Here is a 27,327-nt window from a genome sequence, read left to right as displayed (position 1 = left end):
TAAATTATTATATAATAAACATTTCCAGGCTGTACACGACGTAATGCGAGATACAATAGACCTCGCAGCAGGTCGAGTGTGTGACGGTACATTCGACGATACAATACCTGATCGCTTATTAACTCGAGCAGAACATTCGCGAGTAATGACCAAGCTGAACGATATGATGACGTCAATTTGTGATTATTGTCATGAACGAATGGGAAATCTGCTCTCAGCAGGTACAAGTGACAAAGATAATAAGCAGAATGAAAAAGAAAAGTGGAACAATGAAAATTCCAATAATAAGCAAGAAGACAAGGACAGTAAAAACGATAAATCGTCTTGGTTGAGTAAAAGAGCCACGTCGGCTCAGGTTTGCCAGTTGGCTAGTTTAGTTGAAGAGTTTACAGAGACATGTGAGAAAGTCTGTGGTAAACAATGCACAGGCCTGCGATCTGCGTTTAAGGTACATAATTTCTCATAAATTGCATGTTCATAGTATAAATTGCTACGTTACACATTTGATAATATTACAGGCACAAGCTAGTAAATTTATTCAACGATTTCACACGGAACTAAAAACGAAGCTCACTCTTTTATTGGAGTCTGAAAAGTGGAAACAAGCCGATGTGCCACCGGAATTTCAGTCACTAATAACATACGTATATGAAAATAAAACTTTTCCACCAAATCTACTTAAGGCTGATGATAAAGTTAAAAACGATAGTATTCAACATTTTATTGTGGTAGGAGATGAAAAGTATGCCGTTGTTGGTACAGTTGTAATGCTTATACAAATGATTCACGAATATTGCAGGTAATACGTAGCATAGTATAGGATTTTTATATAATTGATGAATTGTTTCTGAAATGTTAATAAAGTCTTATTTTCAGGACTGGTAGTGAATTAGTTGCTCTATCAGGAACAGTTGGAAGGCATTTGGCTGAATTACTACGGCATTACAATTCACGTTGCTGCCAGCTTGTCCTCGGGGCGGGAGCCATGCAAGTTGCTGGTTTGAAAACTATTACCAGTACGATACTTGTATTAGCGGCACGCAGTTTGAAACTAATTTTGTGGCTGATGCCTTATGTGAAAACACATTTTTTAAGTAAGTTTCCTTATCTAGCATCTATATATCCATATGTAATTGTACAAATTATAACGTTACAATTTACTACACAGTGCTTGCGGAGCAGAATCCTAACCGCAATCTTGGTACCTCAAATATAAGTGGCGGCGTCGCATTATTAGATAGCGTTGAAAGAGATATTCGCGCGCACGTGAAAGAAATTGAAACCAAAATTCTTACTATCGTCGACAATCTCTTGGGCGGTCAGATATCAAAATGGACTGCAAGACCGCCGGTACCATCGAAGTCGTTTAGAAACATTTCTAGGTAAGCAACTAATTTTATCCTACAGTCTTACAAAATTGATCAAACAATTTCGTGAATCACCGTGTCTCGTTTTCATGTTATTTAACAAATCGAGATTAATGGAGATTTGTACATTTTCTAGTTATCTGATGAAACTATATGAAGCAGTTTCTGGAATTCTGCCAGCAGTTGAAGTACAAACCCTGTATCGTACGGTAAACGCATCTTTCAAAGAGAAACTTAGAGAGCAATTAGTCAAAATGAACATAGTGAATAACGGTGGCCCACAACATGGTGTAGTTACGTCTGAACTTACGTTTTACCTTGAGGCATTACGGAAATTAAAAGTGTTACCGATTAATGAGTTAGATGATAATTGGATGAGTGACATATGGACTAGATAACATGCAGAGCGTGTGATTTATTGCATAATAGAAGCGATGAAGTATTGTAGAAAACGGTGACTAATCTTTATTACAGTCTTCCTTCCACATACGGTTGCATCGGTGACTATTTAACGTTTTGATGGATTTTTAAAACGACGTCGCTTGTATCGGAATTGTTCGTATAAATATTTATAATTACTTTATTTGTAAGATTGTATCGAATGCAGTCTGTTTGGTAATACGATAAGGAATTTACAAGTAGCATTTTTATAAAATGCTCGAACTCGGCTCGATATTCCAAAAATATATGTAAATAACCTGCGATTTTTGTTTAAGGAACATGATATTATCTTGTATTGGTTGTTGACATTTAATATAAATTATCAATTACTTTAATTACTAAATTCGGTTACACGTCTTGTGTCTCCCAAACATTCTTATCTGCCATAGTGTTCATACGTATAAATTTCGTACCTATCGAATAACTTCGTAAAGGAATATAGACAAATAATAGAAAGTTATTTTCTTTCGTGTCTGTAACAAATGTAAGAAGGAGCTTATTTGCAAGAGAATACAGGTGGAATATCAGTTATTCGAAAACTGTAATATGATTCAAATGAATTTAGTCTGATGCAAATGAGTATGCAGTAGGAGGACCAAATAATAAGCATTTTTTTCATAATTATTTAACAAAATATATTAGGAAGATATACATGTGATATAATGTATATCTTTCAATAACGCAAATCTGGTTTAGCATAGATTAAAAAAAGATCTGAGAAATGAAATTTTGAAACATGCAATGACTGCTTTCATTGTTGTGTTCATTGCCCCCTTTAATCTCAGAGCATGTTTTACTGGAGGCAGCTTCTTAAAGAGGAGCTAGAAATGGTTACGTGCTATCTCTCTCTCATAGCACTGACTACAACTTATTAGTAAGCGATATGAAATTTGGAGCAATTTGAATGGGAAAGGATTCGTGCTGAGAGAAAAAGACAGCAGGTAGATAAACTATAGGTCTCTGTTTACGATTTTGTCTACACTTTCGATAGATAAGGAAGCTGCATTCAGTAGTACAAAGATCATAAATATTGGAACGCATTTCTAAACTGAATAACTTTTCTACTTGCTGAACTTGATGAATTAAGTTTTTTTGAATTGTTAGAAATATTAGTTTACTATATTGCTGTAGGTCGGATTTACGGAGGAAATAGACGTATCGAAAGTTGTTGAATTTTCTTAATTTATTAAACTCTTAAGGTGAAAACTATCAAAACCTACGATTGTATTAATTTCTGCAAGCATTCTCAATGACAGCAGCGTTAATCGACTTTAATGAAACTTTGTACATGCATATAACGTGCTTAGATTTACATAAAGCATGTTTTAAATTTTTATTAAGAAGTAGAATACAAATCGTATTTCTTGTATATCCCACTATAATTTTGTTCAACTTTCTTTTATGCATTATATAGTAAACTAAGTCTTCTCATACTCCAAAGAATGTTAAGTTGTTCGGTGGAATATTAAAAAGTTATTCAGTTTTGAATTGTGGACTCCACTGTATATGCTCTAAGGATTTAACTATGAAGAATATATTGTCAAACTGACTTTTCCCATATTTATTATAACATTTTTGTGTACCATTTGATTCAATCTGTCTTCTTTTTAACAGATTGTTACATTTTTTAACAGGAAATATAACTTTCTCGTAGATACATCGTTCAGTAGAATCCATTCACACAGACTCTAAAGAGACATTCAACTCTAAAGTGCCCTGTTTATCATACACTTTTGTAGATATAAAATGAGTACATAACATGTAAAAAAATGTAAACCAATTACAACAAAAGAATTTCGATAATCATTTACAAAAAGAAAAAAAAACAAAATGCAGTTTTCTAATATTTAATTCCTGGTAGTTCGAAGATATTCGTGGTTGTATCAGACTTCCCCGTAGTTATTAATTCGACATCGCATACGTTTATTTCGAATTATAAAACGTTAGAAACATAAAGATATGTATTGTAGGACTTATGTAAAGGATTGTAACCATCTTCTTCATCGTTATTACCAAAGATAAAATTATTGACTGTTACTCTCTTATATTACGTTCCACAAATAAATTGTGCGATTACGATTTGGCATGCTTCTACGATTTCTTCTAATTGTATTTATTCACTTTTAATTCATTATAGACCACTACATATGTGAGGCATTTTATTAACTTCATCTAGTCCATCATGTACATACATAAATAAAGACACTATGTTAATCGTTTGTATTTTGAATCGTAAATAATTTATTAACACAATATTGTTACATCCCGAAGATAGAGTAACAGATACAGGGTATTAAATAATTTTCTAAGAAAGTCTCAATTTTTTGCGAGTCGTTCGCGCGTTAAATAATGAAAAAATAGTAAACCCAGAAATGAATTTCGTGAAGGAACAATTTCAAATTACCATAGTAACGAAGAGCAAAACACTCTCATAACCTGAGGATAAACCGAACAATAAAGCACTTGTAACATTTTCCATCCATCGTACTTGTTCAAAAAGTGTGGATCGAGATGTCAGATCAAAATTCGTATGTATCCTTCAACTTTTTTTATACAACTGAGTGACTTGAATATGTAAAATCGCGTCAGCCTATTATTCCCACATGAATTCTTATTCATTTCTTAAATAATTATAATAATTTGAGCTCAGAACAGAGATCGTCATTTAATCATATTTTAGCGAAAAAAATGTTAGAGATGTTGCGTTGCGGCTTTGTTTAGAAGAAGAAGAACGACGTAAAACCGATCCGAATCAAACACGTGAACGTTCGATCATCATTGTTGGCAGTAAAAGCGTCGTACGTAATATAATATGACAATTAATTAACATTGTCAACAATTTTAATACACTCATCAAAAAGAACAACGAATTTTTAGGGAAAGACTACGATTGTACATCGATTTCTTGAAAAAGATGAACCGCCCAAGCCGACTATAGCAATGGATTACTCTTTTGGACGTAAAACTGGTAAAAGCTTAGTAAGTTCTTGATTTATTGACACGACATGCCAAATTCTTTACTAGAAATGATTAAAAAACAGTGTTAAATAAAATTTATTTTTCACATGTATGTACAATACGTACAAGCATGTGTTAATGATTCAATTTTTACTGTTCGTACAGACAAAAAGTATCGTGCATGTTTGGGAAGTAGGACATTTAACGTCTTCGTTAATGTCAGCCGCAATGACAGGCTCATCTTTGACTCATTCCCCTCATCACGTCACGGTACTGGTTGTATTGGATTTATCACAGCCAGAGATTTTATGGTCTACGTTCGAAGAGGTTCTCTCGGTAGTTCGTAACGCGATGAAAATGAGTTACGACGATAAAACGATTCTCGAACTTAAACGACGCCGGATAAAGGAGCGGAAAAAGGCGATAGAAAAGGAAGTTGAACCATTTCCGTTGAAACTTTGCATTATAGGCGGAAAGTACGATCTATTTAAGGTATCACCGTGAAGTGGTGTATAATTATGAACTGTTATAAAATAAAAATCGTTTCATAATGATAAACTGCGTGACGATTCCGGAATAGGACGTCGATTTCAATAAAAAGGAATTAATCGGGAAAGCGTTGAGAGCTATAGCTCACGTTTTAGGAGCTGGGCTTTATTACCATTCTTCGAAAGATAAGACTTTATTGCGAAGGACCAAAGACTTGTTATCTCACTACGGGTTTGGCACTCAACTTTCGTAAGTGTTGCATCGAAACAATGATAACATATCTCGATATTAGAATGCTGTTTATCATTCGGAAAAATGTACATTAGTGATACCACGTGCACGGAGTTCGAGAAGCCATTAGCGGTGCCCGCCGGTGCAGACTCATTCTCGTCGATCGATTTGCAATTTCCTCAGACGAGACCTTCGGCGATCTTAGATACCATCAAACAAATTTACGTTACTCGTATACCGCAGGAGTCAAGGAGCAATGAAATTATACTAGAGGATCCGAGTAACGACTCCAATTTTAATGAGCCGATCATCGATAGATTGCGAGCGCAACGAGAGGAGGTATAGTACTTATCAAATTTCCATTTATGATCATTATATTACAATCATTATTTCTATTTTAAGCGTAGAATTTTTCTTTCGTATGTTTAATATGGTCTGTTTTCCTCGGATCCATACGTTCAAATAAATAATACATTAAGTAGTCTTTCTTCATTTTCGATATGTTAAATTCAATATTTAAATGTCAGTTTTATTCTCTATCTTTTGGTCACTATCCTCACACAGACACAAGAGTGTAGTGACAGCTATGAAATTGGGGAGGATAGCCGAGTTAATTTTTATATAATTCACTCAGCGAAAACTAGAGAGAGTAAAGAACTAATGTACTTTTAGGAAATTGGTATTCTTCTTCATGACATGCTTGAAGGTCGAACACTACAAATCCCTATTCCGGACCCATCGTAGGGTTAGATATTACTTCATCACGTAGATTTATCAAGAATGCATGACAGGAGAAATCTTTCTGAGCGAAAGAAATCCCAGTTAATGCATGCTTGTCACGTATTTGATCTCGTTGAAAAACAAACATCTGACAAGCAGAAAATTCTATTTCATCTGATTTCTGACGAATGTGCACTTTCTCTTAGGAGTACATATGAAAATTATTAAAAATAATCAAGCGTACGAATATCTCGCACGATATTCTTATCAAAATTAACTTGTATCATTTGTACAATGAACAATAGCTGTGAATAAAGATTGTTTTCAAATTTTTAATCTCACTTCACGTCTATAGATACTCTACCTTTCTTTTTGACGATATACCATACGTTAAACGAGTCCAGAAAAGGTATAACAGTGACAAGGAAAATATGATAATGTGTACTTATCACATGTAAGAAGAATTGTTATAAGATATGTTTTGATATAAACGAAACAATGTATGTATGTATGTGTACATATTTTCTAAAGCAAATGTGAAGTATTTTATAATCGATTAAAATATTTCCATTTTCCATTAAAATTAATATGCGGTTAATAAGAATATTTTTAATTAAATCAGAGCAGTCAATTAACGGTCATAGTAACATAGCCAATTCTAAACGGAGTAACGCGAAGCTCTGAGTATCATAAAGTCCAATTGTATACACGCGGTGTAAAACAATATTACGGCGCGCACACTTAAGATTACTAATGTATCTTTAGCTTTAATGTGCCTGATTACGCCTGATCATGCTTCACCAATAATGTATTCCACATTGGATATTTCAAATCTTTTTTGCTTTTAATTAAACTTGGATCATATTTAATTTTAATTAGAAATTAAAATCCTTTCTTACCGTATATAACATGGAACGACAGGAACAGGTGATGAGAGTAGCATCATCCTAAATTTCAAACTAATCGGATGTCGTTCCCCACAATTTTTATTTACCTAAATATACTTTTCCATTCTTCGCAGAGACGATGTTCACTATAAATTACTACATATCGTGTCATCGCGCACGCGTCTTTCCTCTCGCCCTTTCTGAACATCGGGATACCGTGAAATCGAAGGGTAACCCAGGAAGAGTGGGCGCACACGAGGGTGAACGGGTAGGGGAGGGCGATCTCTCCCGCTGGTAGCGGAACGGCGCGCTGATAAGAGCGACGTACGGCGCACACGGACGCGTGCGCGCGCGCGTTCTTCGCGCGGAACGCATGCGCAGCGTGATACACGGCTCGGTCTCGATACGCGGATAGTCGGAGTCGAGCGTTTACGAAAACGAGATCCGGCTGGGGGGTTTTGTGTTGCGGTCGCAGGCCTCTCGCTTTCCTGGCCTCGGTTTCATCAGTGAAAATGTCGCTGTGACAGAGAGGTGCGCGTCCCGTGTGCTCTGTCCGGGCTTCTCGCGCCTCCGTTAAATAACCACAGCCGACTGTCTAAGCATATATTCCACTGCGCTGCATACAACTCGACCCCGTCGATTCGCGGTCTGTTATCGTTCCGGCGCTCCTGTCACCTCCCTTCGTCTCTCTTCCTCTCTTTCCTCCTCCCTTTGAATCGTCTCTGTTTATCTTATTCCAATTTGTTCTCCGCACTCTCCCTCCCGTATTTCTTAATCGTTCACATTATTCGCGCGCTTTTTTTTTTCTTCCCTTGTCCCTTGTACCGTCCTCAGTGATCACCCTTTCCGGTCGACGCGAACGATTGGATTTTAACAACGAGAAATTGTGTCATCTCGTGAAAGTACCGCAACGAGTTGTTTCGTGACCGTCACCGCTAGCTGCACCGGCAATTCGAACAGGTGAGTCGAAAAACAAGAGTGTCACGATGTGTCAGTGATTGTTCGAAACGGACCAGTGCCGTCGATCGGCGACTATTATGCACCCGACTTGACAGCGTGACTCGAGCCACGTTCGATAACGTTTAATCGATGCAAAATCTGATGCCCGAAACGTGCAGGGGGATGATCGAAGAACACCCCCTCCTCTGCGATTCTCTACTTCTCGTAGTTATCGATTCCGGTGTAAACGCGCCCTCCCTGGACACGGGGTTGTTCGGTCGTCCTTTTGCGCGCATCTTTCCTTCGCGAGATCTAATTCTTTGAATGATCAATATTGGTAAACGTGCATCGCTTGTGCAGACTTGTGTTCGGCTCTCGGCACGACGTCTGGGAACAGTTCCTCGCGTGTTCGGCGTTCGGGTGTGATTTTGACTCACGGGTTGAAGGTAACAAGACTATAATGTGAATTAATTACACGCGCTGCGGCAACTTACAGCGCGTGAATTTTCCGAACTGAAAGCGTGTTGCACGTACGCGTTTGTACGTAGAGATGAATTAAATCCAGTGAATTTACGTACACGTTGCATTAGTAATTTATTTTATTTATGTCACAATCTGAACTACCATGGTATTGCACATGTTCATTCTTTTCATTTTAGTTCGACCGGATATAAATTAGATCAATCGTCGTGTATCATTCTTAATAATCGTGTCATACGAAGCGTATTGTATACAAAAGGTGATATGTCGCGTTTGTATATGTATATACGTGTTACTACGAATAATCATGTTATTGTATCATTGATCACTGATATAGCGACAAAATCGAGATTATAGTGTCTGATATTACTATCTTCTTTTGTGTTATGAATGATAAGGTTCATAGGCTGATGTAGTTTCGAAACATCTAATATACGCATTGCGGTGGAAATTAACACGATGATAGTTCGTTGCATTAAAGACAATGATAATTTCGTCATAATTAGTCATGTGTTAACACGTTTGTATAAATGTTAAAACGAGAATTGTGAGTTAATTACACTTTTATTATCGAATTATTAATTATTATGACTTCTTGAAGTCGATATACTTCAGTCAGTTTTCATTGGGAAATGGTATAAAAATCTAAATTTAGTTATCATTATCGTGGAATTTCATCTGTCAGCGATAAGACCGAGTACACATCAGGTGTTCTGGTTTTCACTCCTGAACGATAATCATTTAAATAATAAATCTAATGTAACTTACAATACATATTGTATTTATTATATATTTTATTGTACATCATTATTGTTCAACAATCGTCTTAATATTTTTAACTAAAATTTCTTGATCGATGAAAAGTAGGAATGTTTGCTGAAAGTAAGAAGTAACTCTCGAAAAGCTCTTCAAAAGTCAGTCACCATTTTCGATTCAATGGTAAAGGTGAATCTGTTTTCCACTTTACAGTTAGGTGCTTTGCTAAATGATCTCGTTGACCTTGCTCTTTAGAAGTCAGGTTTGCTTAATCCTGAGAGATTTTTTTCTTCATTAACACGCTATATTTCATGATACCTCTACTCTTTAAAATCCTACACTCTAATTACTTATATACTTCTTACGTTTCTGACTTTTTCATTTCTATCCTTATTATAAAAGTTTGGTAGATTATGTTACTCGACGTTCTCAGACCAATTCTACACTTCTTTGAGGTAGTTAACTAGTTTCTATAAGAACACGGTGCCTCTTTTTTAATCCCAACTTTTAAGCAGCTTATTGTTTACTGTAAATAATAGGTAGTTATAAAAGTCGAGCACCTTACTTATCTCTCGTTCTCCTTATTCCTTCTGAATATTAAATTTGTACTTATCTATTTCGTTTTTGCCAATCTCGTGTTAAATATTATAATTATCAGTATTTCTATCGTCGATCCAATTACATATTTGATCTAATCATGTTATAATACCACGATTCATCAATTGTTTTATATGAAAGTTCTGATCTTTTTGTACTTCTGGTTAGAGCACGATTAAAGTAGACTCCTAGAGCAGATAACAGGATATCGACTGATTTCTTTTTTCGTCTCAATCCGTATTCGTTTCCTGCTAGATTGTCGACGTTCTTTTGATGAGGCTTGAGTCGACCTTGATCTCGTGAAAAGGATTATTTGGTTATGACGTCAAGCTACCTACGCAAATATCAGATTGCTAGGAGTCGTTTCAGTTTCGTTCAGAGATATCGATTGCGCAGGTAAAGATTGGCGACCAACAGGTTTGCACCTGTATATGTGAATTCATGGAATGCAAGATCCATAGCCGTCAATAATGTACATATTAAGTACGTACCTGGTGGAGTCAGATCGTCGGGGCGCCAATGCTGTATTCCAAATCTTAAACAGTCTTAGCAATCGACAGCCGATGTATCACATCTTCCCTTCTTCAAGAATATACAATAACTCCTAATTAATCGTTAGACATATATAAATAATATTCTCTGAGAAACGTATATATGCTGCATACAATTAAAAAATGTAAATCTAAAGAGATTATTTATTTTTTTATTAATTTTTGATACATTGATATTTATATCTATAAACAATTTAGAAACACGTTCAATACATACAAGAAATAAAAATGTACGTTAGTCTGACAGAAGTACTGCTTACATCTTTATTTAATTATAAATGCTGTACACTATAGAATCAATGTCTGTCATTTTTCTTTAGTATTCCTTATATTCACTGTTGGATTACAGGCTTTATCATCATGCTTACTATTGTATCATAGCAAATTGTACTTAAGCAATTCATTATTTGCAAGAAGGTTCAGATCTCGTTTAATAGCATCCCGATAAAAGAATATTTTTCCTACTGCAGTTTACCTAACAATAAGAAAAAGCATCTCCGCTCCGCGTGCACTTTATTTATTTCCTTCGGTCGTTTGTTCCAACGTCTCTTCCGTTTATTTGCTGAAATAATTTATGACGATACTTTTTACAATCGTAGAAACGTACTCCATAAATTGCCAAGAATAATACAGAATTTATTGGAACGAAAACGAGGAGTTCGAAATATCGCGAATGTTTATTTCTTTTGTCAAACTGATCGCTGCCATTGGATAAAGTTTTATCATTGGTAAAAGATAATGCGTTTTTATTCAGAGATTCTCATCATATCCACACTGTAGCATTAACTTGGAACTTGAAACAGAAACATGAAGTACCTTTGGAATATTATTATCAGTTTATTTTTCTACAGCTATTTTTTATCAATAATTTCATATCATTCTTTATTGTAATTAAAGCCAGATGACAGTATAACATATTTTAGAAGATATGCTCAGGTTGAGTATCAGATTTTATTCATAGTAAAAACTGCCGTGCTGGCGAGTTTGCTCCTACGCGGAAAGAAAAGGCGTATACATATTAATTTGCGAGTGGTCGTGCTAACGGGAAGGAACTGGCGATGGAGTTACGAAAGAAAGGCTCGCCGAACCTAACCGAAGATGGTAGTGAGGAAGGGCGGTAACTGTGGTCATCATTGCGTGTTAATAAATATTAATCAATCGTATCAGGCGAATCGACTTCATATCTCGTTTCTATACCTTGCAAAAAACTGTGATTGCTTTTAATTGATTCGAGCCATCGGACATACGTATCTGACTTCTCGATAATGATACAGAAATAATAGATTACTTACAAATTAAAAGATATTGGAATAATCCTAGGATGTACAAAATTAATTCTTAATTCTATTTAAATCCTCCTATGTTTTTCTGGCTGAGAGAAATTTTCTCCCATTTCTCACTCGAGTGGACTCATCAGTCGATTCAATGAAAAATCAATAAGCGGCGTGATAACGATCTTGGTGGGCAAGTTGGAATATAAATTCAACAAATCGCGTCGAGCGTGTACCCTGAAATAGGCTGGAGAGCACGTATACACACGTGCGCCACGTGGCAACGAGGTGCATTGTATTATTTCGTAACGAAGCAAATGCTCGTTATCCTTCGAACAATTCGCGTATTGTCCTAGAAAACGCTTTTAAACCGTAGGGTGTCTAGCACTTCGGGGGCTAGTTTTCGGATTAGTTGGGGTTCAGCAAAATGTTTAAATCATCGTTGAATTCATTATTACACGAAACTTGCGTTTCATGTAATCGACGATATTAACTTCTCAATGAACTTGGAAGATTGTGTAGATGTGTACACATGTTCTTACCTTTGTCTTTTTGATTGATGATCTTTGAGCGATAACAACGGGCACACATGCCTCTCGAAACAACTAAGCGATGTTACTGAAAACTGCTTCTTCACGTAGATCTATATACGAAGAATTGAGTGAAGTGTTCAATGGAATTTTTGGAGTCAATTTATGAAGCTTATTTTTGTTTCAGTGATCGGATTGTAGGTCATTCCATTGTTCTCCGGTGGTTTATTAACTCTACATCTCATTATGGTGATGGTCATTAATATTGAAACTATGAATCTCGAGTTGTGCCACTGCATAAACGTGCATGCATGAAATTTGCTTATGTATGTAAATATAATCCAGTTCTGTCTCACTTTTCACGTTATTTACCATTTCCTCGTTGATGATGTTCGATACGTTTTATAATTAATCAGAAAGTTCAGTACGTACATAACTTCTACTTATTTTTCATATGAATTATAAACGCTAAGAACAAATTTCGTTGAAGAGTAATTAGCCTACGTGCTAACAAGAGAATTCTCCTTCGTAAACGAATGGCATTTTTAGAAAGTCCAAACTGGATTCGAGTTGAATCATTAACTTTTTTTATGTTTTTATCACTTTTTGCGGTAAGACGTAATGTTATCTTAGCACATGTACTTATCGCGTCCATTCATTACGAACTATCTTTTTTCTACGCCACGTGAATTGTAAATATGCTGAGTGTACATATATGTATCTCGGCGAATGTTACGTAATTCACAAGACTTTATACTATTCTTTAAAATGGCAAAATAAAAATCATTCCTCGTAATTACTCGATTTGAAAAATCGATCGATTTGCTAACAATTAAACGCGTTTAAAAGAGATCGTCTGCTGACGAAGCAATTTTTTCGCCAGTCGCACTTTCAAAGCACCGCGCCGCGTCGACCGTGGCTTCGCATATTTGTCCACAGTCGCTTGCAAATTAAAGCGGGACGGTGACGCGCATTGCAAGCTCCCGTTTCCATACCCTGGCAATAGGCAGGCGCATTCGAGTGTGTTAGCGCGATAATTTCACAGGCACAACGCCCGCCGACACTGTCTTTAACATGCACGTAACATTTATTATGCCACCGCGCTTCCTCTGTTAGTCAAACGACGCCGGTATTCGCGGCGAGCTGCAATGCAGGTGACTGCAGTATCAGCGCCTATCAGACACTCCGATGCGAGAACTTCGTGAATCGGTTACCGTAGGCCTCCCAATTAACGTGAATTCGCAATTCGCATGAACGCTTCTCGCTTTCTGATAAAACAACCCGAGCTTACTTTCAAACGAATCACGTGATCCGTGATTTTGATCGAAAATTGATTTCCCCCTGTAATTAAGAACTCAATTAAAAATCAATGTAACTCACTTTTTATATTTATTCACGTATTGATTCTCATGCCTGACTGTCTGACCATTATAAATTGCAGTTTTCAGTACAATAATTAATCATCGTGACACTCGTGAAATTTAAATATTTCATGATTTAATAATTTCTGTCAGGGTTGACGTATGCTGATGTGTGTACGCAAAGGTTTTTAAACAAATTTGCAATTTTATGAAGAATTACATAAAAGACAGTTTCTATCGTTCTTCCAAGTGGCAAAGCCAATAAATTATGCATTACGTAATATTTGCGGAGTAACCGTATTACTAAAAAAAAGTCACAACACAGCACAAAACGTCTTATTCAATCATGTATTTATATCTACATTCATACATACTACACATTAACAATGTTGGATTTAAGTTTGTAATATATGTGTGTCAAAGTGTTAGACGAATATTAATGTCAATGTATTCAAGGAAGAGTTTCATCCAATGTTTGTTACCATATTCCTTGACACAAACTTCTCCGTTATTCCATGATTACATCTTACACTTCGTTCTCATAAATCAGGAAACGTCTCTTTACTCTTGGCTAAGTAGCTTTGACAATATGTTCTCAGCAAGGTGAAAGTTTCATGACAGTGGTAGAAGTTTCATGTTTGCCCGTTTTACTTTTCAAGTCCGTAGAACCGTATCTGTTTGCATTACGCCGTGAATATACATTGGGGAATAATAATTTCCTGAATTTAGATTACATATTTCCTTTTCACTTACACTAAAAACGACGATTTTCTTCCAGACTGCTCCTCTTCACCGCGGATATTCCATTACTTCACGAAAATGGAATTATTGTTATTCGATAAAGTATCTTTATCGATGTCAAAAAATTATAAAAGCTTAAACAACAAAAAAAAGCACGGACTTTTGATTCACCCTAATATAACAATTTCATTTTGAAGAAACTAAGTTATATGCATTTGAAAATGGCTTTCAAAGTAGTTCAAATTCATTACGAGATTCCACTTTACTAATTATCCTGAAGTTCATAAATGGAAGTGTGGATTCTAAGAAAACAGGGGGATTGAGTTGAAACGTAATACGTTGTAAGCAGGGGTTGAAAACAGCTATGATATCAGTTTCGGTTCTTCGATACTATATCGGTTTTACTACTATTTTTTTTTCGCTTCTATATTTCAGTTTTACGTTTCGGTTATTGTTGGAACCTACCTACGTACCATAAATGCGTGTAACGTCAGATATTTATATTCTTGACAGATAAAAAAATCTCAGCAGCCTTGCTTATATAAAAACGTAATCACATTGTCTTTCAATTCAACCAGAAATTCTATGGTTTTAGTACTTTTTTTTTTTAAAGAGAATGCATATTTTTTTACATATGAACAGAATTAGAATTAAATTAATAAAATAGAAATACAGGACCACAAATAAGTTATAAAACCGAAACTGTAACTGACATATTAAATCAGAATCGGTATAACAGTTATGACACTTCTTCGGTTCTCCATAACTGTTTCAATCGGAATAGTTCAAAATATATTTTCAGAATCTCTTCAATCCCCGTAAGGAAGTTCGTGTCTCGACCCACGTGTCGGTGGTTTGATCGGCTTCGTCCACTTCCGTTTTGCCATCGGGTCGGTCGGGGTAGCGATGACTGGTCAAATTCGATGAAGTAACGGGCTTCTCGAAGGAGCATCGTTCCGGATACGGTGTATAGTTCGGTCGGCTACGTGTTTACGTTACGAAACGGCGTTCTCGCATTGCCGCGTAACCGTAAGACCGTGACGAAAACTGAGCTACGTGGGTGACGGCCTGTCCGTCCGTCCTATCGCTCCTAAGCAAGCCTGCCTTTCACGTAAGGTCGACGAGTCGTAACCGCTTTGTTCGCAGACAGAATTTTCTGGTGAAAAAAAAAAAGTACAGTAGGTTATATAAGTTTTTAGCAGTTAGTATAATTATAAGTGTCTGATTGAAGAACGCCTGAAAGCCGGCAATTCACGAACACAGCTGTCCGACTGGTCACGAAGCCACTGTCGGAAAGTTGAAACTCGTCCTACTTATCGGAAAAGTACAACTTTACAATTTCATATTCTCCTGTAATATTCATGAGCATCTGTTAATGTTAATAGAACGCACTCTTCAGAAATTATGTTAATGCTGAATGCTTGTGTAAATAATACACTACGTTTTTACGTAAATACAGAAGGGAAAGATAATGGAATGGAGTTATCGTACTGTTCAAATGATTGTGTAAAAAAGAGAAATTTATATTTCTCTCGAAAGTACGAGTTCTCGTTAATTACGGATGTCTGAAAATACGAAATTTTTGTCTAGAAATAACTAGAGCCTGAGTACACTGCGAGTAAAAACAGACGCCAGCTAAAATTAAAACCAATTGCTCCCAAGTATCTTTTCTTGGGCACACGTCCTATTTTATTTATTGTACGTGATTTTGATCAATTATATATCTTACCTTGTTTAATGTACAGGACATCTTATCCGAAATTTTATGCAATTATTGCCTAAATAAATAATTCGTTTAAAAAAATGTTTCAAAGAAAATTCACTCCGTTTCACAAGACGTCTCATACGAAAATTCAGATGGGACATCGTGTATATCTACTTTAAGTAATGTTACTGAAGAAAAATTATTTTATCAGTAAATAGCAACGTGTATTCTTATACATATATGCTACTATACATATTATTATATTACTTTTGAAACCGGTGTACAAGCAAGAGGAGAGATAAGGAGAAAGATTTTTCATTTTGTCTTGTACGGACTGCTTACACAAAGTAATAGTAAAGTAGTTCAAGGCGAAGTGATCGTACATGTATGTATAAATCTATGAGAATAGAATCCTCTTTCGAAGCTGAAACACAATTCTTTGTTTTCATTCCACGGAAAGTAATTCAGTGAAACGTATTACTCAGAAATATTAGATAGACATGTTAATATAAAAATTGATTTTAAATAAGAAATTATTTTAGCTATTATTACAATGAATTAATTTATTCTTATGATTTTTCTTTCGATTTCGTTTAAATTTATTCATTGACATTTATTCATATTAAATAGAGCGATGTAAAATTATAAATATTGCAGTGTCTTGATAAATAATCTTAAGTCGTTGTCATAGTAAACGTACGGGATCAATACTGTCCTCACTTATTAATAGTGTAAAAGAAATGTTAGACCTAAGTATCTTAACCACAGCGCAAGGAGATGCGATCAATATTTGTAATTACCGTATTTGAAAATATTATTCATTTTGTATTATATTTCTTGTGAATCAATATAATTTTTAAAAATAGTACTCTTACATTGGACGTCGTAAACATTACTTTTAATTAAAATGTCATTTTTATTTTTAGTCTTGTCAACTGATGCTTTTGATATTTTATATTTTTTACATACTGCATAATCAGATTTTAAACATGTACTATAAATTCGATTCATCGATCATTTCGATTATCAGTATTTTCAAATATTTTAATATCACATTAAAAAGGCATGGTTAAAAATATATACATTAGAGGAACGATTCAATCGTGAATGCTTAAATTGATCTTCCCAAAGAAGGGGTTATTCACACTTATTTCATGGAGACATAGTGCGTAGATTCTCGATTTATCCGTGGACATGCTGTAAATTTTGTGAAAGAAGAGGAAAACGAGGTCGTATAACGTATTTTGTGTCCTTTGAAGAAAAAAAGAAGTAGGTGAATCGCATAAAAATACTCGGTGAAGTAGTGACCTCCTTGGCTCCAAACATGCTATTACGCAAAATCGCTCTCAACAGGTCCTATAACCCCGATACTTGAACAAAAATTCAAGGCGCAACGATATATGTATATACCTTATTTGTGGCTGGAATAACGAGCCTGGTGATACTCAACATTTTTGGTATTCTTGTCGTGTCAATTACAATGATTAACTGTGTTCAGTTTAAGTGCATATTTTTGTATACCTATCATCACTATGATATGAAGAAATTCAATCTAGTTTGTTAATTCGATTTTATCAATTGATGATTAGGAATCAATTATCAATAATTCTGATTTTTCTTTATTCTGATATTTATATGAACATGGACAATATGTACATTTAATTTTGCGTAGATGTTCCGAAATTGCAATGTGCAAAATATGAAAAACTTCCGATTATCCAAAACTGGAAGGAGATACGTAGACTGTTTCTGGTAACAGAATTCTCGGTTCATTGATGCGAAAGCTGAAACATAGGAAATTTCATTATAAATAGGATGTTTAGGGAAACGTGAAACGATAATACTTGTCGAGAAGTAGGTAATTCTGTAGATTTGCATACATTATCGTAAAATTGATATTTAGCAATGTTCCTGTCTAACAAACCTCAGATTAAATTTACCTTTACACATGCACGTGAATTCGCAGCATCTCTGATTTCAACCCAATGTATTCCGGTATCCCAATTGATTCCGGCCCTACTTTAATACAAAAGAGAAAGAGATAAAAGTACCAATCCATTCCTTTATTACACGATTTTTAATAAAATTATCTCTCTCGTGAATTAAATACACGTGAACGCGTCTTATCAAGGTAGCCACATTGATCGCTCCTTCGCTCTGGTTCTTTTTTTAACAGCGTCAAAACCTTGCGCATTACCAGTACTTTCTTTGTGCCACTATATACAGTAGCCACACAAATAAAACGGTTTCTCGACTCTGCGTGTATATAGAGCTGAAGAATCCATAAATATTTATTGCGCACCATATTTTTCTACTCCATCCCGTTGATAGATGGGACGTGGCCACTGTTTCAACTTGCGACTGGCCACTTGCTGCTCGATGTTAGGGATCGACTGTTTATTTATTGACGGCACTTAATCTTTTCAGATCCTTATGTGAGGCTGTCAAAAACGTTACTGTTACTGTAAATATTATATTACACGCAACGTGATCAGCAAGATTTATAACGTGTAAACAGATGAAATTACATACATACTTTCTCGTCTGTAGTAGAACGAGTTCTTTAAGAAGTTCAAAAAAGCTATTACCAATTTCATGTTCATTTATATTACAAAATGATTATTATCATGTAGATTCTTATTTTAATCTCAGAGTCATCTCATTATTAAAAGGTAATAAAACATTAAGAATTCAATTGATCAATGAATGTAAATCATATTCTATCGATTAAAACTGAATTAATATTGATTAAAAGGTTTAATGTTTCAGCTTGAAATGTAATGTATCGTTATCACTTCCCTCTCTGTTTTTCAAAAATAGAAACAAAATCAATGAGCACAGCAAACAGAGATCCGCGTGCGTCGATCGTTTTGATAACCGGCGTAATCGATTTGTATGCAATCGGTAATTGCCCACTAGATGACATCTGTTTCTCACGTAATTTCTCGCGAGAATGAAAGGAGAGCGAAACGCATAAAGTTAATCATGAATGGTACAGAATTATAACTTACTTGGCGCGGAGGATACCGTGATCACGAAGGCGGTTCCTTCTGGGCAAGGCTCTTCCATTGCACTGCGGTAGAGCTGAACCTTGCGAATACTCCTAATGTGGGTATGTCGAGCGCACAATTTTTGGTAGTCGGGACCTGCGTTCGCGCTGTCCCGGATTCACGAAATCAAAATATAACATTTCCCATCTCGAAAACAGGAAAAATATACCTATGGTTCCTCGATTCTATTTTATCGAATCCGCATGCTTACACTTTCAGTTCGGCATGAAATGAATTTCCGTACTATGTTTTTGCTCTGAATTTTACTCTTCACCGTTTTTAACTTGAAACTGAAACATGAAACGGTACTGCCCTCGCAGAAAACGGCGACCTTTTTTTCATCCTATTTATGCATCAGATGGAGAAGGCATCTCGCGTATCTTGCGGTTTCGCGGATTTGCGGTTTTCCTGCTGCGTGTGTACCAGACATTTCCTGGTATTACTGAAAAATTGTTGGGAACAGAGAATTGTACACGAGCTGAATATTTTGAAGGAACAACGAACAAACCGTAGTTGTATGTAGATTTTATATTAGCTTCTCTGTAATAATTTTTTATGTTCTTAGTACGTATCGTGTTAATAAGTATTTTCAGTATTTTTCAAAATGATTGCTAAGGACTTCTTGTACATGAATATTAAAATGTTTCGACTCCCAAATTGAGTTTCGAGTCTCGAGTCGAGTTTGAGTATGGAGTTGATATCCAGGCCCCGGTAATTACGGGTACCTAAGCAAACTGAGCAGATGGAATTTTCAGCGTCTCGTACGAACTGACCCGAGGCTCGGACGTCTGAATTTACGAGTAGTATCTGCAATCCCCTAATAGCAATATTAACTGACTGAATAATTGTCTCGAATATATGAAAGTTTTGCAAATATCGAAGTAAAGAAGGAAGTAGAGGATAAATGAATTCATAGAAAATGTGGTTTGCTTATTCCATACTTTAAGAAAGGACATTTTCCTCGGACAAGTATTTTCTTTTATTTTGTGAATTGTGATATGACGCTGTTAAGTTATTCCTGATGTCTCTTCAATTTCTCTTCATTCATCTTCCTTAGCATATCTTGGAAAATTGAAACCTCGTGACTGTTGTGATAGAAACGCGTGCTACTCAGAGAAATGCTTTTAGAAATAACTATTGATCCTGTACAATCCTGCTAATCAATATTGAAATCCAGAATTAAACTCATGTTTAAAATAGAATAAAATATATACGGAGTTCTGCAAAATAATTGCGATTGTTCTGAACATTCAATCCTATCCTAGACATTATCCTATTTGAATTGCGTCAATTTCTCTAGTTACTGCATTTTTTTAATATCCTTTAATTCGAATCGTATTAGCATCTCATTGTACTGCATTTCCCTAGATTATCTCAATCTATTCCCCTGCAGAGATATTTGCATTGTAATTATTCAATTGCTTTTATTTCATAGTGTATTTAGTATCACTTAATCTTATTAGAAATCGTATGTCACGGACTTCGTGACCAGACTTTAATGCAACGGAATACCGTGTCATCCGAAGGAAAGTAAACACGTACGTCGTATATGCGTGTCGCAGTATCCCTCGCGCATGAACATCTCTCTTTCCTCTCCCGAACTGGAAAAGGGATGTCATGTCGACTGTCTCACACTTCTTGTTGAAGGAAAAGCAACGTTGCTGGAAGAGCTCTAGAGGACGTGACGCGTCTAGCGTGCCACTTATTTCTTGTTTTTTCTTTCGCATGAAGCACTTTTTCCCTCGAGGATCGCGGGTCGTACTCGAGGAAACGAGTCTACAACAACAATCGACGAACAAGACTCGTAATCAGACAAACCGAAACTCCTGACCCCTTAGTCTTCGTTAACCAAGTTACCCGCTCGTTTCTGAGTTAAATGTAATAAAATTTCTTATTAGAATGCGTCGGGATATGACGGAATCATCAAGGAGCTGATACGTTGATCTTGTAGTTGATGGATAGAAAGCACGAGACATATAATTTATTCAAAGATAAATTGTATAGTCATTTCTTTTCTTTCCATTTTTTCATGAATTTCTAAAACTTCGTGAGGAGTCTTAGTGCAGAACATATCACTTTCCTCTGATGTTTCTATCGTTGACTGACACTTTTTTGCCTTCTGTCGCGAAGGAGTAGGTGACATACATTTTTAGGACGACATGTAAGCATTGTATGAAGTGCTAAATGATGTTTCTCAGTCAGTTCGGTTTTGAGTTGCAAATATATTTCACGAGGTGGACCAATTCATCGAATAAGATTTTATTCGTAGACATTTTTATTTGTTTATGTATTTTTTATACATACTTGGAAAGTTTGGGACGATAATCAATTTATTAAAGAGGAGTGCTCTATTCATATTAAGTTAAGTTATATTAAGAAGTTGCTATACCTAAATATTGAACTGTAACTTAAATAATACGTAAAGAATAATAAATATTAATATAACATCAGTTCAGACGTTCTCGAACTTTTTGTGCACAAAATATAACTGATAATCATCACGATGATTAGTAGATTACTAAATCATTTAATACACACGGTGATTATTTTCTCAACAGTGGACCAATACCTTTTACACTATTTTTATAAAAAAGTTTATGATAGACTCATGAATTCGCGAAAAATAATCACTGAGTTCACCGGTGTTATTTATAACTATTTATTTATTACGAATAATTACTACTGTTTAACTACCATTCAATGAATGATCAGTAGCCCTTTGTGCAGCCTGATCATACTTAGCAATGGGAAGGTCTGAATTAATATCCGATGACTGACCAGTAGCACTTGGTACAGACTGATCATACTTAGCAATGGGAAGGTCTAATTTATTATCAGATGACTGTCCAGTAGCACTTGGTCTAGCCTGATCATACTTAGAAACAGCAAGGTCTGATTTATTATCAGGTGATTGACCAGTAGCACTTGGTCTAGCCTGATCATACTTAGCAATAGAAAGGTCCAATTTATTATCAGATGACTGACCAGTAGCACTTGGTCTAGCCTGATCATACTTAGCAACAGCAAGGTCTGATTTATTATCAGGTGATTGACCAGTAGCACTTGGTCTAGCCTGATCATACTTAGCAATAGAAAGGTCCAATTTATTATCAGATGACTGACCAGTAGCACTTGGTACAGACTGATCATACTTAGCAATGGGAAGGTCTGACTTAATATCCGATGACTGACCAGTAGCACTTGGTCTAGCCTGATCATACTTAGCAACAGCAAGGTCTGATTTATTATCAGATAACTGATCAGTAGCACTTGGTACAGCTGTATCATACTTAGCAATAGAAAGGTCTGAGTTATTATCAGATGACTCACCAGTAGCACTTGGTATAGCGTACGCATAGTGCGGGAAATCAAATTTATCATTCCCTAAATATTTAGTAACACTTGGAACAGCCTGATCATATTTCGGCGTAGCAACATCCGATTTATTATTCAATGAATGATCAATGACACTTGGTACAGATTGTTCTGTGCTACTAGTAGTTGCTACTTCTGTACTATTTGTGTAAGATTTGTCTGTGCTGCTGCTGATCGGTTGTTCTGAGCTATTTGGCGCAACTTGTTTTGTAGATGTTCTTCTTGCTGGCTCGGTGCTACCTGGTACAAATTGCTCTGTGCTACTCGGCACAGATTGCTCTGTGCTACTTGACACAAATTGCCATGTGCCGCTGCTAGTTGGTTCGTCAATGCTAGTTGTGACAGATTTCTCTGAGCTACTGCTAATTGCTTCTTCCGTGCCAATTGGGACAGATTGTTCCGTGCTGCTGCTACTTGCAGATTCAGTACTAGTTGTATCCAATTGTTCTGTACTGATGATGATCGGTTGTTCTGAGATTCGTGGGACAAGTTCTTCTCCAGTTGCGTTGAGTGCTGGCTCAGTGCTACTTGGTACACACTGTTCTGTGCTGCTGCTAGTTGCTTCTTCAGGACTGATGGTGACAGATTGTCCTTTACTACTGCTAACTACTTCTTCAGTACTAGTTGGAACATATCGCTCTGTGGTACTCCTAGTGGCTTCTTCAGTAATAGTGGTGACAAATTGTTCTATGCTACTGCTAATTGCATCTTCAGTACTAGTTGGGACAGATCGCTGTGTGCTGCTGCTCATCGGTTGTTCTGAGCTACTTAGCACAAATTCTTCTGCAGTTGTGCTGATTACTGGCTCACTACTACTATTATATTGCTCTGTGCTACTGGAACTTATTTCTTCAGTGCTAGTTGCGACAGATTGCTCCGTGCTGCTGCTAGTTGCTTCTTCAGTACTAGTGGTGACAGAGTGCCCTATACTACTGCTAATTACTTCTTCAGTGCTAGTTGGGACAGACCCCTCTGTGCTGCTGCTCATCGGTTGTTCTGAGCTACTTGGTACAAATTGTTGTGTTGGCTCACTACTACTTTGTATAAATTGATCTGTGCTACTGGGACTTGCTTCTTCGGTTCTACTGGGGACAGATTGTTCCGTGCTACTGGCGATTGGTTGTTCGGGGCTTATTCCGTCAGTGGTCGTTATTATTTGTCTATCAGTAGCCACTGTAGTAGACGTTGCATAGTAGTCTGTAATCATCGGAGTTTCAAGTGACGTGCTGCCTGCATATTGCTCAGTTGGCACTACAGAATGTTCAGTTATTATTGAAGAATGTGTCGTATGTTCAGTTATTTTCATGGACGTTGCTGTCCTCGTCTCGTTAAGTTTCTCCTGGGTGCACTGCTCGACTTCCTGGATAACACGTTCGGCATTGTTTTGTAACGATGATAAATATTCTGGTAGTACACACTTTGCAATATCTAATTTGAGACCTATGATATTCTCGACCGTGTCGATTGTGTCCTCTGTTATCTGCTGTAATTGGCTTTGTGGTACCTGTAGTACGCTTTTTATCGCCTATATTATTGATATTCATACATAAGAAGAAAATAAATCCTATATACAGCTCCTTTGTCTAATAAAATACTTACGTTATGAAAGCATCCGCTAGCGTCAAATATGAAAATGGATCTACCACAGCTTGCGGCGATTTTCAGAGCTGTCTCAAAATTTTTTTCAAAGTATTCAAGTTTCTTCAAAATTTCTTTCATAAAGTACGTAGCTTGGTCCATGATCCCGGAAATACAGTTATCAACGTTGCTCATAATTTGCTCAGCTTCACGAATCACATTATCTATTACTTGTGTGCACTCATCTATATTCATATCCGTTGTCTGATTTAACAATGACATGTTAAATTCTATCTGTAAACAAAAAAGCAAATATTAATAAAGTAGGAAATGTGGGTAGAAAAGTCTTTTTTCGTATTATTTAATACGTTTTACGCTGGTATTATACGTACCCTTTCTAAAATGTCGTTAATTTGAAGACGTGTATTTTCGTTTATTTCGTTACATGTTTTCTGTAATTCAGACTGGTGATTGGAGGCATTCTTTGTATTCTGTTTCAGAACGGAAAGGATAGGGTTGCTCATATCTTTGATTCTGTTCTTAATTTCACTTTGATATCCACCCAGGTTGAACAACGGTCTGAACAGTGGGAATGGGACGAAGGCCTAAAATATAAAGGAAATTATATACCTGATCATACTTAGCAACAGCAAGGTCTGATTTATTATCAGATAACTGATCAGTAGCACTTGGTACAGCTGTATCATACTTAGCAATAGAAAGGTCTGAGTTATTATCAGATGACTCACCAGTAGCACTTGGTATAGCGTACGCATAGTGCGGGAAATCAAATTTATCATTCCCTAAATATTTAGTAACACTTGGAACAGCCTGATCATATTTCGGCGTAGCAACATCCGATTTATTATTCAATGAATGATCAATGACACTTGGTACAGATTGTTCTGTGCTACTAGTAGTTGCTACTTCTGTACTATTTGTGTAAGATTTGTCTGTGCTGCTGCTGATCGGTTGTTCTGAGCTATTTGGCGCAACTTGTTTTGTAGATGTTCTTCTTGCTGGCTCGGTGCTACCTGGTACAAATTGCTCTGTGCTACTCGGCACAGATTGCTCTGTGCTACTTGACACAAATTGCCATGTGCCGCTGCTAGTTGGTTCGTCAATGCTAGTTGTGACAGATTTCTCTGAGCTACTGCTAATTGCTTCTTCCGTGCCAATTGGGACAGATTGTTCCGTGCTGCTGCTACTTGCAGATTCAGTACTAGTTGTATCCAATTGTTCTGTACTGATGATGATCGGTTGTTCTGAGATTCGTGGGACAAGTTCTTCTCCAGTTGCGTTGAGTGCTGGCTCAGTGCTACTTGGTACACACTGTTCTGTGCTGCTGCTAGTTGCTTCTTCAGGACTGATGGTGACAGATTGTCCTTTACTACTGCTAACTACTTCTTCAGTACTAGTTGGAACATATCGCTCTGTGGTACTCCTAGTGGCTTCTTCAGTAATAGTGGTGACAAATTGTTCTATGCTACTGCTAATTGCATCTTCAGTACTAGTTGGGACAGATCGCTGTGTGCTGCTGCTCATCGGTTGTTCTGAGCTACTTAGCACAAATTCTTCTGCAGTTGTGCTGATTACTGGCTCACTACTACTATTATATTGCTCTGTGCTACTGGAACTTATTTCTTCAGTGCTAGTTGCGACAGATTGCTCCGTGCTGCTGCTAGTTGCTTCTTCAGTACTAGTGGTGACAGAGTGCCCTATACTACTGCTAATTACTTCTTCAGTGCTAGTTGGGACAGACCCCTCTGTGCTGCTGCTCATCGGTTGTTCTGAGCTACTTGGTACAAATTGTTGTATAATTGTACTGACTGCTGGCTCACTACTACTTTGTATAAATTGATCTGTGCTACTGGGACTTGCTTCTTCGGTTCTACTGGGGACAGATTGTTCCGTGCTACTGGCGATTGGTTGTTCGGGGCTTGTTTGAAGAATTCCGTCAGTGGTCGTTATTATTTGTCTATCAGTAGCCACTGTAGTAGACGTTGCATAGTAGTCTGTAATCATCGGAGTTTCAAGTGACGTGCTGCCTGCATATTGCTCAGTTGGCACTACAGAATGTTCAGTTATTATTGAAGAATGTGTCGTATGTTCAGTTATTTTCATGGACGTTGCTGTCCTCGTCTCGTTAAGTTTCTCCTGGGTGCACTGCTCGACTTCCTGGATAACACGTTCGGCATTGTTTTGTAACGATGATAAATATTCTGGTAGTACACACTTTGCAATATCTAATTTGAGACCTATGATATTCTCGACCGTGTCGATTGTGTCCTCTGTTATCTGCTGTAATTGGCTTTGTGGTACCTGTAGTACGCTTTTTATCGCCTATATTATTGATATTCATACATAAGAAGAAAATAAATCCTATATACAGCTCCTTTGTCTAATAAAATACTTACGTTATGAAAGCATCCGCTAGCGTCAAATATGAAAATGGATCTACCACAGCTTGCGGCGATTTTCAGAGCTGTCTCAAAATTTTTTTCAAAGTATTCAAGTTTCTTCAAAATTTCTTTCATAAAGTACGTAGCTTGGTCCATGATCCCGGAAATACAGTTATCAACGTTGCTCATAATTTGCTCAGCTTCACGAATCACATTATCTATTACTTGTGTGCACTCATCTATATTCATATCCGTTGTCTGATTTAACAATGACATGTTAAATTCTATCTGTAAACAAAAAAGCAAATATTAATAAAGTAGGAAATGTGGGTAGAAAAGTCTTTTTTCGTATTATTTAATACGTTTTACGCTGGTATTATACGTACCCTTTCTAAAATGTCGTTAATTTGAAGACGTGTATTTTCGTTTATTTCGTTACATGTTTTCTGTAATTCAGACTGGTGATTGGAGGCATTCTTTGTATTCTGTTTCAGAACGGAAAGGATAGGGTTGCTCATATCTTTGATTCTGTTCTTAATTTCACTTTGATATCCACCCAGGTTGAACAACGGTCTGAACAGTGGGAATGGGACGAAGGCCTAAAATATAAAGGAAATTATATTTTATTCCAAACATCAAGCTAATTAGTTTATCGTTTATTCTCTTAATCAAAATTGACTAAACTATTAAAGAGGTAGACTTCGATAGTAGAAAATATAATTTCACTCACTTGTGCCGTAACGACAAGGAGGCTGAAGACAATTATCTGCATCTTTACTCCGTACCACACTTATACAAAAGAAGAAGTTCGTCGAAAATCCTTGAGGCGCTAATAATTGAAGAACCTACGCAATTTCCAACACTTGTGTCAATATAATAATAGTTTACTATTTTATTA

The 27,327-nt window shown here is 36.4% G+C and overlaps 4 protein-coding genes, 1 long non-coding RNA gene and 1 other non-coding gene across 6 annotated transcripts in view; 3 read left to right on the top strand and 3 right to left on the bottom strand.

Moving 5' to 3' along the window:
* scat (VPS54 subunit of GARP complex scat) overlaps positions 1-3,892 on the top strand; it is a 14,402-nt gene extending 10,510 nt beyond the window's left edge. Inside the window, exons 10-14 of the mRNA XM_018020379.2 lie at positions 29-448; positions 519-799; positions 877-1,094; positions 1,169-1,382; positions 1,504-3,892. Of these exons, the coding sequence (XP_017875868.1) occupies positions 29-448; positions 519-799; positions 877-1,094; positions 1,169-1,382; positions 1,504-1,765 (1,395 nt within the window). The 3' untranslated portion in view covers positions 1,766-3,892. The remainder of the gene's footprint in view (positions 1-28; positions 449-518; positions 800-876; positions 1,095-1,168; positions 1,383-1,503) is intronic.
* Positions 3,893-4,135: 243 nt separating this feature from the next.
* On the top strand, positions 4,136-6,766 carry LOC108622474 (cytoplasmic dynein 2 light intermediate chain 1). The gene is made up of 7 exons (XM_018020380.2): positions 4,136-4,336; positions 4,489-4,606; positions 4,686-4,787; positions 4,932-5,258; positions 5,347-5,504; positions 5,582-5,825; positions 6,159-6,766. Exons 1-7 carry the CDS (start codon positions 4,320-4,322, stop codon positions 6,228-6,230), a joined length of 1,038 nt encoding a protein of 345 aa, XP_017875869.1. The 5' UTR covers positions 4,136-4,319; the 3' UTR covers positions 6,231-6,766.
* Positions 6,767-17,640: 10,874 nt separating this feature from the next.
* On the bottom strand, positions 17,641-19,374 carry LOC113464007 (uncharacterized). The gene is made up of 4 exons (XR_003388840.1): positions 19,036-19,374; positions 18,327-18,465; positions 17,965-18,040; positions 17,641-17,808 (listed from the first exon to the last, which is right to left on the bottom strand). It is a non-coding gene; the product is annotated as an uncharacterized LOC113464007 (long non-coding RNA).
* Positions 19,028-19,191, top strand: LOC113464010 (U1 spliceosomal RNA). The gene has a single exon (XR_003388841.1). It is a non-coding gene; the product is annotated as a U1 spliceosomal RNA (small nuclear RNA).
* A 2,386-nt stretch (positions 19,375-21,760) lies between the features above and the next one.
* LOC108622464 (putative GPI-anchored adhesin-like protein PGA55) lies at positions 21,761-24,551 on the bottom strand. Its single transcript, XM_026811521.1, has 3 exons — positions 24,420-24,551; positions 24,259-24,321; positions 21,761-23,974 (listed from the first exon to the last, which is right to left on the bottom strand). The coding sequence occupies exons 1-3, from the start codon at positions 24,549-24,551 to the stop codon at positions 21,761-21,763; spliced, it is 2,409 nt and encodes an 802-aa protein (XP_026667322.1).
* Positions 24,552-24,573: 22 nt separating this feature from the next.
* LOC113464008 (putative GPI-anchored adhesin-like protein PGA55) lies at positions 24,574-26,702 on the bottom strand. Its single transcript, XM_026811520.1, has one exon. It carries the CDS (start codon positions 26,149-26,151, stop codon positions 24,574-24,576), a length of 1,578 nt encoding a protein of 525 aa, XP_026667321.1. The 5' UTR covers positions 26,152-26,702.
* Positions 26,703-27,327: the final 625 nt, after the last annotated feature.

The sequence above is a fragment of the Ceratina calcarata genome, unplaced genomic scaffold (assembly GCF_001652005.2).
Source record: "Ceratina calcarata isolate Rehan_Ccalc_2016 unplaced genomic scaffold, ASM165200v1 scaffold223.2, whole genome shotgun sequence".
NCBI lineage: Eukaryota > Metazoa > Arthropoda > Insecta > Hymenoptera > Apidae > Ceratina > Ceratina calcarata.
This window is presented reverse-complemented; position numbering and strand designations above follow the sequence as displayed.

Excerpts from the sequence above, each read along its gene's own strand:
- LOC108622464 (XM_026811521.1), bottom strand. The coding sequence starts at position 24,551 with ATGAGCAACCCTATCCTTTCCGTTCTGAAACAGAATACAAAGAATGCC. Across the intron at positions 24,322-24,419 it reads TTAACGACATTTTAGAAAGG|ATAGAATTTAACATGTCATT; the intron begins GTACGTATAATA and ends TTTTGTTTACAG. Across the intron at positions 23,975-24,258 it reads ATATAGATGAGTGCACACAA|GCGATAAAAAGCGTACTACA; the intron begins GTAATAGATAAT and ends TCAATAATATAG.
- LOC113464008 (XM_026811520.1), bottom strand. The coding sequence starts at position 26,151 with ATGAAAATAACTGAACATACGACACATTCTTCAATAATAACTGAACAT.
- LOC108622474 (XM_018020380.2), top strand. Across the intron at positions 5,259-5,346 it reads GAAAGTACGATCTATTTAAG|GACGTCGATTTCAATAAAAA; the intron begins GTATCACCGTGA and ends ATTCCGGAATAG. Across the intron at positions 5,505-5,581 it reads GGGTTTGGCACTCAACTTTC|TGATACCACGTGCACGGAGT; the intron begins GTAAGTGTTGCA and ends AATGTACATTAG.